At 34.7% G+C, this 20621-nt stretch overlaps 2 protein-coding genes across 2 annotated transcripts in view; one reads left to right on the top strand and one right to left on the bottom strand.

The window, feature by feature from the left end:
• The window catches only part of LOC111635348 (CREB3 regulatory factor-like), an 89373-nt gene that overhangs the window by 45580 nt on the left and 23172 nt on the right, over positions 1-20621 (bottom strand). The gene's annotated exons all lie outside the window — the stretch shown is intronic.
• Positions 13606-14870, top strand: LOC111635339 (KRAB-A domain-containing protein 2-like). The gene has a single exon (XM_023380278.1). It carries the CDS (start codon positions 13606-13608, stop codon positions 14839-14841), a length of 1236 nt encoding a protein of 411 aa, XP_023236046.1. The 3' UTR covers positions 14842-14870.

Genomic DNA, 20621 nt, shown 5'->3' with positions numbered 1-20621 from the left:
TTATAATTAACTTATATCTAACTTAATCTAATATTAAACTAATAAGAGGAAAGGGAAGGAAAGACAGAAAAGGTCTACCGGTAGTTAGCTCAGGAGGTCCTGATGGTGGTTTCCGAATATTGCGGGGGTTTTCTCGGCCGACTTTGGTATATTCAACATTCCTGGTATAAATCTTGGCACTTATTTTTCTTAGACTATTATCTTTCACCAATTAAGTCGCTAGTCCTCTTCTCTTCTCTCTGGACTGCGCTAAACCTCGCACATGGGGCTGGTTCTTTGTCTTGGGTCTGACTTAGTGTCTCGACGAGATTTTCTTAACCCTCTCTCCTCGTCGTCCAGGCAAAAAGTGTCCTTCTCACCCCACGGGCAGGGCCGCACCCTGTTCACCTCGGTAAGCCACCAATCAGGACCCACGAAGTTCCCGCTCCTGATCGGGTGACCGGAAATGGTCATTAGCAGAAGAAGAAAGAAGGAAAAGAACAAAGAATCTTAAATCTAAATATTCTAACTAGGTATATACAAAATGGCGGACAGCCACAATATAGCTACTAAACAAATTACTCCGTGAAAATAGTCTAAATCCACCATCACGAGGGCCCTGCCTGAATTGACATGATAGAACGACCATATTAAAGCAAACATAACATATAACAAAATTAAAAATCACTCAAAGTATATAACACATTCAGCAAAATACTTATTTCATAAGAAAATGGTGTAATTGGGAAATTGCAACTTTTACTTCTTTTGTATTAAATATAGAAATTTGTTTTCTTTTATTATGTGCAAAATTAAGCCTATTATTTTTTTTATAAAGTTTGGTTAAATTAAATAAATTTTTAAAAGCTCAACTGCATTTATGGGTTAAATTCATAATTGTGATATTTGGTGTAATTTTAAAAATTATTACATTTTTGATAAAACAAATACGAACAATTTGTGAGGTCCAGTTATTTTTATACACAGTTTAAAGTTTCCAACAAGAAAGTGCAGACTGTAAACTATAATTCTGTAATGTAATAATCAATGTAAAATTTGAAAAATCATTTACAGTATTTATTAATGATGATATAATTTGAATTCTATTTTAACGATTCATTCTAGTTTTTCTTTTAATACACTGAAAAGTTTCTCACAATAATCTATACCTCTAATAAAATAAAATTTTTCTACTTCCCAGATTTCTAAAAACTAGAAAGAAAATTCTGCATTTTAAAATTCTGTATAGTGGAGCATTGTTTCAAAATGCCTCTAGAAATATCTGATTAGAAAAATATGAGGAGTTACATCCTAAAATTCATCTCGTCGGTAAAATATAGTGCTGAAAATTGTATTATCATTAATAAATAAATAGTTTTGTAATTCTCGTGCTGATCATTGGAGTGTGGAACATGATTTCCCAACAAAAAACCGAATTAAGAAAGACAACATAGTTCTAGATGGAAGAACATACAGTTCGTCTCTTTTCTATTTGTATTGTAATCTATAAATTTCTGGCATTTTCGCAAATTAGAAAAAGAAATTTAAATTAATTATAATTTTTTTATATCTATAAATTTAAAGTAGCCTATTAATGCACTTGATTTAGAAATATTATTTTTTCCACAATCAAAACAAAAAATATTAAATAAATATGGCAGATTATACAATGTTTATGTGGTTTATCCTACTGCGATTAAAGACTTGTGCTGGTATGATTTACAGAAACAAATATGTAAAAAGTTAAACAAAAATATCTGTTGAAAATTTTGTAAATGTACCATATACTGATTGAAAAAGGCAAGGAGTTGGATAAAGTCACAACAATGCAGAAAAATAAAACACTTCATGAATGAAAAACACCCTATTGATATTAATGCGACGATAGTGAAAATAAAAACAATTAAGTAATCCTTGGATTTTTACATAATTACATATGCATATGTTTTTTCATTTTAAAATGGCATACAGTATATCTAGCATTCAGAAAAGAATTAAAAAATAGCATTTCAATATGACATACATACAGTATAAATAAATAAATAAACAAGATTTTATTGGGCTGCAATTTGAAAAAAATTGTAAATCAATAAATTCCCACTGTCATCTGTCTTTCCTTAATCTCCAGAATTGAGTTAGATAGATGAAAGACGAGACCAAATATAGAAATTTTAGGGACAGGAAGCCCGGATTAACTATATAAGAACTTCCTATGCAAACCAGAAGTCACGTTATTTCCATTGAAAAGTCCCCCCCGAGAGCAGTTAATAGATGACTGGCATGACTCTATTGCTGACAGAAATGTATGACATACAAGGTCTGTTCAAAAAGTATCGGACCTTTTTTTTCCCGCGTAAACCAATGATGCGCGAGAGGCCTCCTTCGGTGGAGTTGTGGAGGGGACAGTCATGCACAGCCCTGAATTTTTTCCCGCCTGCAGGAAGCGTCAGTCGTTGGCAATCGGCCTATGAGTGAACTTTTTGTTTTGTTTTAATAAACGCCGATGAGAGGCGCTCTCTGGGTCCCATGCCTTCTTTCAAACTTTCCTATCTTCCTTTCTTTTCACACTTCACATCGCATGCTTTCTCTTCTTTCCTACTTCTACAGGGTTAAGTCCATCGCTTAAAAGACGGACAGCTCTCTTCTCTCCTTTTAAACATGGGCCTATGAGTGAGGTCATGTAGTGTGCTCTCGTCGGATTCCACTAAGCTGGAAAATGACTGAACAACATGAGCAGCGATATTTCATCAAATTTTGCCAAAAACCTTGGCGATACCCAAGCGTAAACCATTCGCAAGATTCAGCAGGCTTTCGGGGACGATCCTTGAGGCCAAAAAAAGCGCGGCAGGTCCGCAGCAATATCAAAGGTCATGTTGACAGTTTTTTCGACTCTCGTGGGGTGGTGTGTTGTGAGTACGCACCACAAGGCCAAACCATCACAAAGGAGTACTACCAGGAGGTCCTTCGTTGTCTTTCCGATACAGTGCGACGCAAACGACCGGATCTGTGGTCGATCAAAACTTGGCAGCTCCATCGTGATAACGCATCCGCCCATTCTGCGCATCTGATTCGGGCTTTCATCACCAAACACAACACTCCTGTGGTTCGTCGCGCTCCGTACTCTCCCCACATGGCTCCGTGTGACCTTTGGCTATTTCCCAAGCTGAAAATGCCGCTAAAAAGAACCCGAATTTAGTCAAGAGAAGACATCGTGCGGAATCCGACGGACCGGCTGATGGCCATTCCAAAAGATGCGTTCCAGCAGTGTTTCCAGCAATGGCAGAAATGCTGGGAGAAGTGTATACACTACCAAGGAGACTACTTTGAAGGGGATTAAGGTTTTGTACCTCAAAATCAATAAATTTATTTTTGCAGACCAAAGGTCTGATACTTTTTGAACAGACCTTGTACAGAGGCAAGACACTACAGTACTAATTTGAGGTGGAGAGCATATATTTTATATGAAATAAATTAAAAATTTCAGCCTGGCATAATTGCTTGTGACATTTCAATAAATGTTTACTATTTAACAGCCCAAAGATAATGAACTTAGAAATATTAAAGCATCCACAAATTATTCATTTATAATTTAAATTCTAAATCGTATTTGGATCAGTTATCAACATTTGAATGATTTCTGATTTTGTTAGATTTTCGGTATGGTTCACGTTCGGTGGTTGGAAATGCATTTCAATGGCTGACAAATTTCACCTGTAAATATTTTGTACTGGAATTTAAAGACTAAATTGTACGAAAAAATTTTTTCATTCAAATCATTTTAAATTCCATGCTGTAATTGATTAGTAATAATTCAGCTGACGTAATTCGAATACAAATCAATTATTGTATTTATTCAGATTTGCCAAGTGTCTGAATAAATACAATAATTGATTTGTATTCGAATTACTAAAAATTACTGGCACGGTTTCAAAAATACCAAAATTCAGCTGACATTAAAAGTTTCCTTCACCCCCACAGAGAATTATTCCTTCGCATCTTTCTTTTTGAGAGAAGGTACTGATGATGTACAGTACTGTATCATATTTTAGAAAATTTTCTTACTATTTCTTCAATTTAGTGTATAATTTTTCAGAGATGAGGGATAATAATAAACATTATTACACTCATTGCCATAAAAATTGGCACTCCAAGGAGTTGTATTGCTGCAAAGCTTGACATGCAGATAAGTCTCAAGCAGATATGGAAATTATTAGAGTTATAGAATGATGGCTTGCATAATTCCAGCAGAGGGTGTTAAAGTGAGTCCCTCTTGGCCTATAAAAAAGTGCGCAAAGGCATCCTGGCTGTAGTTTACTTGTTGCGAAGGACATTGTATCACTAGAGATGCCATTGTCACAACTGAAGACCATATGAACAACTAATGAAGTTTGAGAAAGAAGGATTATTGGGTTGAGAGAAGCTGGAAGGTCATCGTGCCAAATACCCTGTCACCTAGGCTGTTCTGACATCACTAGGTGGTGTTGGAACCAGTAAACGAGAGAGAACTCACACACACACACGGCACCCAGGCTCAGGATGCCCTTGATAAACCATTAGTCTGAGAAGATGACTGGTCCTCCAATAAGCATGCACATAGCAAACTGTATTGTTATTTGCCATCTGGACACAAATGGTACCATTATGAGCCCCCATATCTGTCTGTACCATTTCAAGGCACCAGGGTGAGGAACATTTGATATCAGATGGCCATTATGTATGTTGCCATTGACAGTCACACACCATTGTCTCTGTTTGGAGTGGTGTCACTCCAAACAGAGGATTGGACCATAACGGAATGGAATTGGATCATCTACAGTGATGAATCCAGATTCAGTTTGAGCACTGACGACAGTCATGTTCTTGTCTGGAGGCTCCGGTGAATGCCTCAATCTTGCCTATGCTTTGCAGCAGCATACTGCCACACAGCCGGTGGGATGATCCAGGGTGCAATCACATACAACAGTTGGTCACCTCTAGGATTGATCCCAGCAGTTTATCAGTGGCACACTGCAGCCACACATGTTGTTTCTTGTGGCAGTGCTCCTAAGAGCCATTTTCCAACAGGACAATGCTCCACCACATTGCCACACTTCCTGGCCTGCCCAGTCCCCTGATTTGTCACTGGTCGAACATAACTGGGATCACCTGAGACGCCAAGTAGGGCAGCCTAGGAATCTGTCTGAATTAAAGAACTGCTTGCAGCATCTGTGAACTGAGATATGTGAGGACCCAACCGAGGTCCGAAATCATGTAAATCACAGTATTCTTATATTTAAATAATAATGATAGATTAAATATGAGAGGGAGAGGAAAATCCCATAATTTAAACAATGCGGCACAAAATGTAAACAATGAGTCCCGGATGACTCCAACACATGTTAAACGAACTGTCAATGTCAAAATGAAAAGTTATAAGTCAGACACAAGTGATCATAAACAGGTAGAACTTTGACCCAAACGCTCATAAACAATCAATATAGGGAAACAATTTCGGAAAAGAGAGAAAGATTTAAGAGAGCTAAATGTTAGGTGTGTGTTATTTGAGAGCTAAATCATTGCATATGATCGTTCGAGTACCCAGATGACAGAAATCGCAAGTAACAGAGCTAAATTATGAGCGAGAGTCTTGCAATTTTGTCAACAATCCCCAAGAACAATCGACAGAATGGCGTCGAGCAGACACCTGGAATCGGACCTTTCCCGTGACCCGAGTCAGTCTCAGTTTTCCCCAAAACAAAAGAAAGACCAATTGGGAAGTGAGGAAGGAGATGAGGGGCCAATCAGAAGTCTGAATAGTGGGAGAAAAAACTATACAAATCTGAAATTCAAGGTCGGAGGGAGGCTCTCCTCCATATTCCACGAAAGGTTGTGAGTTATATTGTGGTGTGTTGTCGCCAAGAACTTTGGACTCCGTCACTTCCTCCTTCCGATCGTCCGCCTCGCTCAGCGACCTCATCTTGTCCGTCCCAGGATCAGACAGACGCTGCAGTTCTCACCTCTTGGCATTTTCGATGAGAAGAACCTAGTGAAGGACTGTCGATTGTCAATGTAAGCATAAATGTTAACAAATAAACGGCTTTCTTGTGTAAAACACTTGTCATCATTTGCCTCCTCCATCACAGCCCACATACAAACCTTCCCTTAGGTTCATCTTGACACGTGATTAATAGATCCCACCTAGGAGACAGCAACCTTACACAGGTGCCATGGAGTGGGTTTCAAGTCCCCTATCTCCACCAGGTTGGCTACCTTACAGATACCACAGAAACCATATGGCACCGATATGCCTCCATGCCCGCCCATATCACATCGTATATTCACGCTAGAGGTGGCCAAACAGGGTACTAGGATCTTCTTTCATTTGTAGTTTTTCTTGCAATAAATAATACTTTTGCTTTCATTTCATAATCACACGCTTATATCACCACTACACTCATGCATGTACAATTTCTTTCGATTCCAACAACTTCTTGGTGTGCCAAGTTTTATGGCAATGAGAGTACTTATCTTAATCGGCAGTACTTTTGGAGAAATAAAACTAAAATAAATTTATAAATAAAACAAAAAATAAAAATTGTACAACTAATTAAAATATTAATTAAAACACTTTGTTTTAATTACACAAATTACTTGTTTAAAAAACTAGTAATTTGTAATTTAATTAAATTACTTTTCAGAATATCTGTAGCTTTACTAAATTATTTTTATTATTCTTCATTTCAAATATATTTGGCAATGGTAATCTTCCTCAATCAAACAATTAACACTCCCAGTAAAAGTAATACAAAATATAAATTACAATCACAATATAAAATCCAAATAAATAAATAATTAAATAAAATTCGATATAAATATACTTTGTTTATTAAAAAACAATAAAGGCATAAAATTCAGTGAACAGTAAACATGAAAAATGTAATAAAAATTGACTTTGGTTATACAGTCAAGTCCACTTATGAGAGCACCTTTGAATTGCTGCATTATGTTCCCTTATCCAGACTGCTCTCTTATCTAAAGTAACAAGATCAACCAGTTAATGGTATTCAATTCTCTCCAGTTTTTCTTGTTGTAAGAGCTCTATGCAATTTATAACACATTTGGAAACGTTAAAATTCATTATCACATATTTTTATTGTACTTACATATTGGTTTCCATTCATTTATCATCTATTTTATTGTTCTATTGAATAACTGGTAAATACTGTGTATACCAGTCACATTGCTTTCAACTTTTTCTCAGAAATACAGGAGGAGGCCTAGTCAAAAAAGATGCAAATACCCTCAACTCCAAAATTTCTGAATGCTGTTTAATGGAGTGTACAAAATAAAAACAAATAATTAAGGTAAGGTTACTCCAAGTAAGGTCAGAAAATGACCTTACTTGGAGTAACCTTACCTTAATTATTTGTTTTTATTTTGTACACCCCATTAAACAGCATTCATCTGAAAAATCTTGTCTATAATCACTTCTTGCCTTATCCCCTTGAGATGAAGATGTTGTCTATGAATTTTTGCTTATATATACACTATCTGTCCAAAAGTATCTGGACACCCTCCTAAAGAAGTGGATCTGGTAGGTGATGGTCTCTGATGTGTAACCGAAAGGTATAAAAGTGTTGGTAGTGGTTTGTCAGGTCATATTTTTGCATTTGTGAGACAAAGGAGCTTAGTGACTTTGATCATGGCATTATAGTAGGATGCCACCTTTGTGGGAAATCATTTCGTGAAATATTGGACATTCTATAGAAACCAAAATCCACTGTGGGTGATGTAATTGTGAAGTGAAAATGTCAAGGCAGTGAAAGTGGAAAAAATGATATGGCAGGCTGAACAAAATTAGTAAATGCAGCCATAGAACTCTGAAAAGGATAGTGAAACAAAATCACACACCCTCGTTGGTTGAAATCACTCAGGAGTTCCAAAGATCATCAGGCATTAGTGTTAGCACCAGGACTGTTCATCAAGAGTTAAAAAACCTGGGATTTCATGGTTGTGCAGCCACTCACAAGCCAAACATCACTCTCCAGAATGTGAAGCATCGATTGCAATGGTGCAAAGCTCACCGTCATTGGACTGTGGACATGTGGAAAAGTGTTCTTTGGAGTGATGAATCTCGCTTTACAATCTGGCAGTCCAATGGAGGCATCTGGGTTTGGTGGATTTCCAGCGAGCGCTTCTTATATGACTGCATTGTATCAACTGCAAAGTTTGGTGGTGGCAGCATCGTGTTGTGGGGGTGTTTTTCATGGTTTGGCCTGGGTCCCTTAGTTCCTGTGGTTGGAAACATGAACTCTAAGATGTATGTGGACATTCTGGACAATGCTGCTCTCTTGACTCTATGGCAATATTTTGGGGAAGGCCCATTTCTCTTCCAGCTGGATAACTGCTCCATTCACACATCAAGACTTGCGCAGGCATGGTTTGACGAAATGGGTGTTCAAAAACTGGACCAGCCTTCTCAGATCCCTGATCTAAATCCCATAGAACATCTTTGGTACAAATTAGGATGCAGATTACGTAGCCAGCCACATCGACCATCCTCACTGCCAGCACTCACTTCAGCTGTGATGGATGCCTGAAAGTCAATTCCGATGGCCACCTATCAAAAACTAGTGGAAAGTTTCCCCAGATGTGTGCAGGCTGTCATCAATGCGAAAAGAGGACCAACATCATATTAATATATGCCTCAGGACTCTCTGAGTCCATACCACTGGGTGTCTGGATACTTTTGGCCAGATAGTGTATTTTATGATACAAAAAGCAATTATTGAAAAGGTATGTGTCAAATAAAATCTGAATATTATGATTCTGTAAATCTATTGACTGTCCTATAGGGTGACTACCCGTCCTACTGTGGGAGAACATGTCCTACAATTAAACCTTTTGTCCTATGTCCTACCGCCTAACGGAAATGTCCTACTTTCACAGATAACTACTTCTGGGCCAATAGATAGTCATTAATAATAACAATAAACTCTTTTTTTTCATATTTTATATTAAATAATGGGTACAATTCCAACAAAGAATAGTATTTAAAATAACAAGAGTAGTATATCAATTTAAAATTATTTACTTATCAATTTTTAGTGTTTTGTGCTTTTTTTACTACTGATTTTTATTGTTTTAAGCTGGGTTGTCAAATGTCCTACTGGGAAGCTTATAAAACTTCAAATGTCCTACTTTGACAATGTCAATATCTGGTCACACTATGTCTTTATATCACCAAACTGCCACATAATGTACACCATAGTGCAGAGACTTGTTGCCATGTAATCTGAACTGTGATGTATAGTAAGATCAAAGATAAACTTTTATATATCTAAGAATACTGCTCCCTTACAGCTGACTGTTGCTCTAAAATTTCTGCTGACACAATGCTCATTTAAATAGATTGTTTTGTTATCCAATGCTCTCTGTTAATAGGAATTCCACTAATGGGAAACATAGAGGAGAAAATTAGAAGGTCACCAGAATCCTTCAAACACCACAGATCATTTTTCTCTCAAGTGTTCAAGGTCAACATTAGTTGCTGAAAAATCAAGACATCTGTCAGAGTCAAAACAAGACAAAAAACTTCATAGTTATGTTAAGTGAGAAAGGAAAGGTCAAACATGGTAACTTAGAAAATGCTCTCAATTTGTAGATTGAGTAAACAAACACTTTTGGTGTTTTTGTCACAGATGTGTTAATTAAGCTCCAAGCAAAAGACTTGTGCATGAAGCTTATTGTAGACTTTCATTGCAGCAACGACTTGCTATACTAGTTTGGAAAGTGCCATGGGATTGCAAAAAGGAAGATCATTGGGAAAAGTCAATCTGTCAATCTTCAGAATATTGAGGAAGGTCAGTGGAAGTTGCAAGAAGCAATGAGTAAATTTGAGAGACGTATACATAAAGTGACCAGACATCCCAGATTAACCAGGATAGTCCTGGTTTTTGGCTTTTTGTTCCAGTTTGGAAAAATGTTGGGGTTTTGAATAAAATATCCTGGATTATCCCATTTTCATTTATAAGTAAATTTTATTCATCGAATAGACAATAATATTATTAAGTAACAAAATAATTCAAATAATAACCTCACACATTATATTTCCTACCTCAATTTTTTGAGCATCCCAGATTGAAATTCATAAAATCTGGTCACTTTATGTATACAACATAGATGAAACTTCTTTCCATTTTTCCATTTCTTCCTGATGTAACATTGTCTTCTCAAGAAGTAAAGAGATCAAAAAAGCTAAAAAGAGGATTTCCATCACCTTTAGCATAAATACTGATGTAAGTGATAAGAGGAAACCAATGATGATTGGAAAATCAAAGAAAACTGAGTTTCAAGCATTTCAATCCATAGCTTTATGTCCATTATCATTGAAACAAGAAAAGCTGGATGACATCAATCAAGTTTAATGATTGGCTGATCATATTTAACAATGAAATGAGCAGCAAAAGATAATTTTTATTTTGTCCTGAACAATGCAACTTATTATACATGTGACAATCTCAGCAATGTATGTTAGAATTAGGAAGTAAAAATCAGAATGTCAAAACTGCAACCACTTGATGCTAATGTAATCAATCTTTTAAAGCACCCTACAGGAATATGCATTGTGTATGAATCATAAATAAAATCAATGCTAAAGAGCCTGTAAACTGGAATTTGCTTCTTACTGATGCCATTTGATTGATAGCAGAAGCTTGGCTAAAAATACTTTCAGTGACAATTTTAATATAACTTTAACATAAAAAATAACCTCTGACATAATAGTCTCACACATTCTATCATCATCAAATATCATATAGCACTCGCATCAGAAGTCCAAAAGCTTTTTGATTTTCTGGCTACTGTTTATCCTTTAGTTCAAGCAGATGATATCCTTCAAGTTGAAGACAATATATCAGTTTGTTGCAAGATCACTCCCAATCACATTGTTGAATCTACAGTAGAAACTGAGGATATGCTAGAACAAAAAGACAATGAAGTTGTTTCTGAAATTCTTTTCATTGGAAAAGTTCTAGAGTATCTGGGCTAAATTGAAAGGTTTTTGGGAAGCAGAAAAGATGGCAAAACCTGAACACATGGCCATTGCTCACATGCAATGCATACAAGAGAATTACAAGACAAAAAATCCAGTAATGAATTGCATAATTTTCCCTGCTGTTATGAAATTTCATTTAAAAAATAATTTTTATATTATTAATCATAATAAATAAAATTGTGTGGGATGCCATCTGTTATGACATTTTCTTATAAAAACTTTTTATATTATTAATTATTATAAAATGGCAAAAAGCTTAATTTTGAAAGTAATGGTAAGTTTTTATAAAAAAATTTTAAATGCTAATAATGAATAAAATCTTCATTAAGTCTGACCCCTCTCGAGATAAGACATTACTACCCACTATTTCCCAATCCCCTTGACCTTTAACTATCAAAATTTAATGGCATCAATGACCTTTATATACAAGCTACCATCAGTAGCGTAGCGTAGTGGGGGCGGCAGGAGCGGCCCGCCCTGGGCGGCACTTTTTACGGGGCGACAAAATTTCACAATAAATAATAATAATATCTTGTAAGAATTTGAACCATTTTATTTCATATTTTCGTCCACCTATGACTCAGACCGATTGAAATGAGCACGGAATAGTGTTACCATCCATCCGTATAGTCCGGGAATCGACTCGTCATCCGGGGATATCGTGCACAACCTGTTGACCTTTCTTTATATATACACCTCCAATATCCAATACAGCTAGGCCACTTGCGTTACTCCTACCAAGTCTCTCTAGTCACTAACTGTAACTGATTTAGAACCAGCATGCACTGCACATTATTCTTCGCATTGCAAAATGACATATGCATGCATCAGGAACTTCTATTCGAACAAACCTCAACTGCTGTCCAGGTCGGCGATTTTAAAAAGGTGGTAACACTAGCACGGAATTTTTCATTACTTATTCTGTGACAAAACTGAATTTTAATCTTTTAAATTGAGATACCTAAATAGGGGGGAGCGAAATTTTCCTCCACCTCGGGCAGCTGACACCCACGCTATGCCACTGGCTACCATGCCATATTTTGTTTCTTAATCATTATCCCATCATGAGATATTAAACGAAATAGATGTCAACACACACACACAGAATTTTTCTCCATTTTTGATTTTCTCGGGTTCAGAGGTCTCAAAACATGGAGATTTGCAAAAAATCTGGAGGATCAAATTTGAATGATTCCAAAACTTTCCCTTGTTATGTATGTGTTACAGTAAAAGTGGATTGTACAGTACAGTGAATGTGATCTATTACTAGGGAATGTAAACCTTCATTAAAGTGATCAGTAAATTGGAATAAATCATTCACTTTAAAATCCACATTCCCTAGTGATTGTATACTCTCTCTAGTGTGTTTGTTTACCTATATAAGCTGAGATTGTGAAAAGTAAATTTAAAGTACAGTAGAACCCCTCTAATTCGTCACCTTTGGGACTGGGGGTATGGTCGGAACGCAAAAAAGGTTGGATTATCAGAAAAAAGTAAAATAAACAATCTTCTCCTTTGTCTAGTCTTTGTAGCACTGCTAATTTTTCATTTAATGAAAGAGTAACGTGTTTACGTTTCACTCCTGACATGTTGAAAACACACACAAAACTGTACATGTACACACAATGTAAAACATATACTGTAACGAACACAGAAAAACGTTACAGACGGTGAGTCACCGACGAGTCGGGACAAGTTTCTCGACTCCGACCATGGTCGGATTAACCGGAGTGACGGACTAGCCGAGGGCGGACTAGAGGGGTTCTACTGTAAAATGAAAAATTAATTAATGTTTTCATTTATTGCAGCAAGCCAAAGAGTTATGACATTTAGAAGTACATAAAGTATTCTTGCATTTATACTTCATAGTATGGCATTTCAAAGTGTAAGAACATTTAAAAAAACTTTGTCATGTAGTGCAAGATTGGGCAGAAGCAATTGTACTTAATTAAAGTAACAGTTTTGTCTGAGGAACTTCACATTCAGTGATCAAGTTTTCAGAGCAAACTGAAAATTGAAAACTTATGAATGCTGTAGTGCAGGTTTATTGATTACTTTAGTGAAGGTGTAGGTACATTCACAGACCACCTGCTTTCACTGTAACACATACAACGGTGGGGAAAGTAAGACATCAAAGAAGAATTAAGAATTTAAGGATTTTTTAATCAAATTGGTTAAAAAGTCTTTCCATAATGTCATATCCCTGTTAAATGTATCCACAATAATTAAAACAATATCAAAGGTGATTTTGAAGTTATACTATATCCAGTATATATGTTACCAGCAAAGTTTCTACAGAATGCCTAGGCATTGTATATAATGCCTAAAACTAGCCGGCAATCTATGAAACAATTCATATTTTACAAATTTCCTAGGCATTCTATAGAATGCCAAATGAAAAACCGGCAAAGTATGAAATACATCTTCATTTCATTTCGAATATCACGTGGCAAGGCACGCGACTTTTAACGCGTGCCTCAGGCTTAGAATTTGTCAGTTGCACTTTACGGTTTGTTCGGGAGTGTCAAAATACGCAATTTTACTTAAATTTGTTCATCAAAAAATTAGTTTTTTAACTGTGCTCCATGAAAATGGAGGAGCAAGCTGTAGTGTTGAAGAAGGTGTCATGGTCTATAGACATGAAACAACGATTCGACAATGAACTGTGCAAAATTCGAGTTAATGCTGCAAAATACAGTATTTTCTTAACCGAAACTACTTACCAGAAGTTAATAAATGAAGTACAAAAAGCCAAAATGACTACTAAGAAGGAACCCAGAGACTATTGGTTGCTGAATCGCTATGATGTGATGATTATAGAAAACAAAAGTAAACTCATTTATCCTATTAAAGATGTCAGTACTATACAGTATTACGTCATGGACTCAGAGTTATTTCATGTACTTCATGAAGCTCATTTGGCTATTGGACATGGAGGATGTGATAGAATGTTGAAAGAACTTTCAACCAAATACAAAAACGTTACACGTCATGACATTGAACTGTACATCCACCTTTGTGAACCTTGTCAGAAAAAACAGAAAGGTATTAAAAAGGGCATTGTTGTGAAACCTATGATTTTTTCTGAATTTAATTCCTGTTGTCAGGTAGATCTTATTGACTTTCAGTCTCAGCCAGATAGAGAATACAAATTTATTATGGTATACCAAGATCATCTCTCAAAATTTGTGATTCTTAAGTCTCTAATGTCAAAAAGAGCTGAAGAAGTAGCCTACAACCTAGTGGATATATTCTCATTGCTTGGAGCTGCACCATCTATATTACAGTCTGACAATGGTAGGGAATTTGCCAATAATGTGGTGACCAGCTTGAAGGAGTTTTGGCCAGCACTGAAGATCGTCCATGGGAAGCCTCGCCATTCACAAAGCCAGGGTAGTGTCGAAAGAGCTAATCAAGATATTGAAAATATGCTCTGTATTTGGATGCAGGACAACAAATCTGACCGCTGGAGTGAAGGACTACATTTCATTCAATTTATGAAAAATAGAGCTTATCATTCTGGGATCAAAAGAACACCATACGAAGCTCTTTTTGGCTACAAACCTAAAGTAGGGCTTACATTGTCTTTTCTACCAGAAAATGTTTTAAAAGACATATATACAGAGGAGCAGCTAGAAAAAGTAATAGAAAGCGTCAAAACAATGAAAAAAGGTGAAACTAATCAGATTATGAAAGAAAAAGAGCCTGTTTTAAAAAACATGGATGAGATTATAGTCGTTAGTGGATTAATTAAACCACTAACGACTGTTAGTGGTTTAATTAATCCACTAACGACTATAATCTCAACCATGATGATGTCAACATGATGAAGACATGCTTAACGAAGAGATTTCCGTTTCTGATACTTGTTGTGTGTGTTTAAAGGAAATGAGTGATGCACTTGCATGCAAAAAATGTCATCAAAAAATTCATACCTTCTGTGGCCATGATATTAGATTATAAAATGGATATTTTGTGCACTATTTGTTTCAAAATTGAAAATGCTATTGAAGGTAAAATAAATTCTAAAATCAATCTGGAAATACAAGTAAAAAAAATGAAAATGAATTCGGAAAATAATTTCCCACTGCTTCTTTGGGAACTACTGTTCGAGTTCCTATTCCTGACGTCAACAAGGGGCAAGGTGATTCGCACAATATATTGGCAGTTGTAATGAGTGTGACAGAGGATGGTTTCTACCGACTTGGAACTTCTGAAGGAATTTTAAAACAAGTATATGCGAGATCACAATTCACTCCATGCCCTAAGAACTTGCTTAGAATTGAAGATATTCCTGACCATGAAATTCCTCTCCAGTCAGTTGCAATTGCTCAGTCCAGTGGAAGCGGCCAAGGATTCGTCAAATGNGACTTGGAACTTCTGAAGGAATTTTAAAACAAGTATATGCGAGATCACAATTCACTCCATGCCCTAAGAACTTGCTTAGAATTGAAGATATTCCTGACCATGAAATTCCTCTCCAGTCAGTTGCAATTGCTCAGTCCAGTGGAAGCGGCCAAGGATTCATCAAATGTATGTGTAAAACAAAGTGCCAAAATATGAAATGTCTTTGCGTGAAAAATGTAATGAAATGTAATTCAAAATGTCATTCAAGCCTACCATGTTGCAATAAGTAGGTTAATTTTAATTTCTTATTTTTTATATGAAAATTTTGTTTTCCTTAATAAGAAAGGCATAAATTTTGTTTTGTACAACTTTCATTTTTCTTTACGTATTTTGAATAAATGTTTTTAATGGCACACTCATTATTTTTTCAGAATAACATTTGTATTTTTGAGGAATGCACCTCATTTATATAACAGCCTTATCAGAACCTTTTTTCATACTTTGCCTAAATAGCATCTGTCATTCTATAGAATGCCTAGGTATTATATACAATGCCTAGGGAAAGTATGTAATAATTCTCATATTTCATAGATTGCCTAAAAACGCCGGGCATTATATACAATGCCTAGGTATTCTATAGAATCAGTAGCGTAGCGTAGTGGGGGCAACAAAATTTCACAATAAATAATAATAATATCTTGTAAGAATTTGAACCATTTTATTTCATATTTTCGTCCATCTGCAACTCAGACCGATTGAAATGAGCACGGAATAGTGTTACCATCCATCCATATAGTCCGGGAATCGACTCACTGTCCGGGGATATTGTACGTAACCTGTTGACCTTTTTCTTTTTGTTTGTATGATTTATTCGTATATATATACCTCCAATATCCAATACAGCTAGGTCACTTGCGTTACTCCTATTCAAGTCTCCCTAGTCACTAGCTGTAACTGATTTAGAACCAGCATGCGCTGCACATTATTCTTCGCATTACAAAATGACATATGCATGCGTCAGGAACTTCTATTCGAACAAACCTCACCCAACATCCGGGTCAGCAATTTTAGTAAGGTGGCAACACTACATGGAATGTTTCATTACTTATTCTGTGAAGAAACTGAATTTTGGTCTTTTAAATTGAGATACCTAAATAAGGGGGGCGAAATTTTCCTCCGCCTGGGCGGCTGACACCCACGCTACGCCACTGTATAGAATCCCAGCTTTTCATACTTTCCAAGTAACATATACATTAACAAGACTTACTGTAATAAAAATCTTTTTATTGATACCTCTAATTTGCCAACCCGATATCTGCCAAAAATTATGAGTGAATAAAGGTGGGTGGATTAGGGAGGGTTGACTGTAACTGTTTTATTAATATCATTTATCAAAACTTTGTGATAACCAAATTAACTCAAAATCTTTTTTGACATATAATCTGTAGAGCTAACTCATTACTCAAAACAAATGCACAATATTTTTAAGAAATTTGATTCAATAGAAAAATAAAAGCAGAAGGACATTTACTAAAGGAATACTAAGAAATTTGTTAAGATTGCATTATAGGCTGTTTTGCATTGCGTTAAACGCGCATTAGCAGCGTACACACCGCGCGTTAGCTCAGCGTTAGATGACCGTTTAGTGGATCATACGCACTGGCTCAGTTTGGAAATGGACATGAAAGTAATTGCTTGTGTGCTCCTCCTCCATCGTCGCTATAAAAGACGATGGTAGAGGCAAAGAGAATTTTGGGTGCACCCAGTGGTGATATTCGCACAGGTTCGCACAGGTTCGCACAGGTTCGGCCGAACCCGTTGTTAACATTTTCAAAGTTTTCAGAACCTTGTTAAACACATGTAACATTTCTCAATGGTTTGATTCTTTTAAAAATATTAAAATATACGTATTATGCTCTGTAACACTACTAAACTAGAGGCTTCCGATGCACCATTTGAGCGAAAAAAAAATTGTTAAGGAAAAATTTTCTGTTAGCGAACCGTTTGTTAAATATTTCGAATGTCATCACTGGGTGCACCCAATATTACGAGATAGACTGACATATGGAAAGTTTGCAACGTTGTATCCAAAACTAAGACAAAATAAACCCAAGTTTTTTAATTCTTTTAAAATATCTATAAAATCATTTGACAGTGGTTGGTCTCTTTTAGATTTCATCAATAAATAGATCAGTATCAAAATGATTGTTCTCCATTTCAGCCAACATACGTCCACTCTACCCAAAAAACGTGATCAAATGTACAGTAACACGGCAGCACATATATCTCAAAGCACTCAGCTGATGCCCGCAAAACACGTGTTTTAAGAAAAATCTATAAACGTGCGTTTGACGTGCGCTTGGCCAAAAGTGCGCGTTTGAGTGTGTATGCCTATGCAGAACTCTTGGTTCTTTAAAACGCGCGTTTAAAAACGCCTAGTGTGTACACAGCCATAATAGAATGTATTCGATAACAGAATAATTATATATAAAGAATTACTATGAAATGATATCATATAAGTATGTAATTATAACAAATGCAGATAAGAAAGCTCACTCAGCAATCCAACTCACATAGACAAATAATAATTTTAATATACAGTAATACCCCAAACTTACGCGATAGGTGGGACCGAGCGGTAACCGCGTAAGTCGGGGTATAATTTCGCATATAAATACATACAAATAATTTTTAATTGGGGCCGGAGACTAAAGAAAACAATAATTTAGAAAAAAATGTTTAATAAAATCTTAGATAATACATATGTATAACAAATTAGGCCTATATTATTTTACAATTTTTCACATTTACTTGATTATTACGCCATAATTTTAACATTGTTTCCATCTCAGCGATAATACTGTGACGTTTACGAATGATGCTTGAATTTAAAGATTGAGCATTTTTCACAGCTTTGAGAATTTTTTCTTTGCCTTTTATAATTGTTCTGACTGACAATTCCGGTAGATCAAACTTCTTTGCCAATTCACAAATTTTCATTTTTGCATCGAAGTCTTTAATAATGGGTACGTTCATAGTCAAACAAGTTAAATGCATTAGTAACAAATCGTTCGAAAAGTCTAACAAAATAGGAATAACGATGACGTCATTCTCGTTTAACTTGTTTGACTTTACAAACATACCCAATGTTAACTTTACATTCCAAAGATAAAGTTTTTCTTTTCTTGTTTGATGCAGAAGAATCAGTTCAACTTCGTTTGGATGACATAGTAGAGTCTCTCAAGTCTCCATAGATATAACAAACACAGAAATAAATAACACAAAATAAATTGTAGCTATGTGTGAATTCCGCACGACACATCTGAACATGTAAGCTGAACAATAGTGTGGGGGGAGTGAGTAATCAAGGGCTGTGTGGCACTCAAACAAAAGACGAATCGACGAGATTTGAAAATCGCATAACTCCGGGTTCGCGTAAGTCAGGGTATTACTGTATCTATTAAATTTAAAAATTAATCTGTAGTTTGTTTCTATTATCTTCTCTAAATAGAATTTAAAATGTTTTAAAAATAGTTATTTATTTATTTCAAAACATAAACAAAACATATTTCAACTAAATAAAGATGAGAAAACCCGCCAAGTGTCTTAATTTATAGCACTTTATTGTGTTAGAAGCATAAACATTTTGTTTAACAAATCTGACATGGATTGATTTAAAAACTTCAGAAAATGAAATAATTTGACATACAGTACTAGCTTATCTCAATAAACCAACAATATCTAACCCAATTAACCAAGGTTTCACATTATCTGAGACAAATTGTGGAAGGATACTTTGTCAGCTTAGAGACAAGAACAAAAGAGTATAATACAGTTCATTTTGCAAATCATAACATCATTCATTCATCATGGTGTTTACAAGTGGTTCTAAAAGTTTTAAAAAACACTTTGTTCTAGTGACTTTAAAAAGTTTATACGACAAAATTTCTTTAGTGACTTCTCACTAAAAAATATTTTAAAAACTTACTGTAATTGTAATTATAGATTCTTTTTTACATTTGTTTTAATAAATGTAATTACAAATAAAACTGAAAGTGTTCTACTATATAATTTCAAAGTCATTATGTTCAGTAAGCAAGCCTAACCTCAAAACAGAGTACATTGTATACGTTAATGCACCTAAATTCGGCTAGTTTGATAATATAAAATGTTTGATAAATTATTAGAGTTTTTGAAAAAATAATATACTATTTATCCACCTTACCTCAAAAAATTGATACTGTACTGTATTAGAATATATTGAATTTAAGTTAGCGTGAAATAACTTTTGTATTTGGATACACTAAATACAATGATAATTTTTTTATTTTTGTCATTTTTTTGATATTCCTTCTTAAGGTCATATCCTAGAAGAGTGTATTTTGATATTTAATACAGTACTTTATATTAACTTACTCTTGATATAAAATAAACAAACATTTTTGGCCTCACTCTGAGGTCTGCTTCAAAAATAAACAAAACCATGATCACTTCAAAATGTTTTTCATTATGTGAATTCTTTCATAATGAATGAATTTTTTTACTTTAATTTCAAAATTATTCATTTTCAAAAGATCTTCAGACAGTTGATATATACTATACCTATTTAATTAACGTTAATCTTAAATACATTATAAAAGATCTAAAATACAGTATTTATATCTAATAAGAAAATTATTTGCTTGATTTTTTTCACATATTTTAGACTATGTGAAAAAACTTTTAACATAATGATAAAATTATTTTAAATAATAAAATACTATAGTTTTCTATGTGCACATAAGTATAACAAATTAAAATTTCCTCTTATTTCACAGAAATTTTATTTAAAAAATATATATATCCAATGTAAATGTAGAAAAATTTTTTTTATAACAACCATTGTAAATATTTTTTAATTAAATATTTAATATAAGATTATGTAAGAAATTTTTAAATTACTGATTATAAAAGCAAATGATGTGTAATGAAGTATATATAAATTAACAATGCTTGTAAATAATTATCCGAATTACTCATTTCTTTTAAAAATAACAAATTTGTCATAAATTTTATGTACAGATATATATATAATATCCTTATAAAGTCACGTAACATATATAAAATTTAGAAATGATTTAAATAAATTACTAAAATGATATCTTAAATTAATAATTCCTTGTTTACAAAGTTAATTCCTTATTTAGAGAAATTAAGTTTATAGAAGTCGAGTCCTTATTAAATCAACTAAATTATATTTTAACATTTTTAATCATTGTGA

Source organism: Centruroides sculpturatus, unplaced genomic scaffold (assembly GCF_000671375.1).
Source record: "Centruroides sculpturatus isolate CEXI.00-Female unplaced genomic scaffold, Cexi_2.0 scaffold784, whole genome shotgun sequence".
Lineage (NCBI taxonomy): Eukaryota > Metazoa > Arthropoda > Arachnida > Scorpiones > Buthidae > Centruroides > Centruroides sculpturatus.
This window is presented reverse-complemented; position numbering and strand designations above follow the sequence as displayed.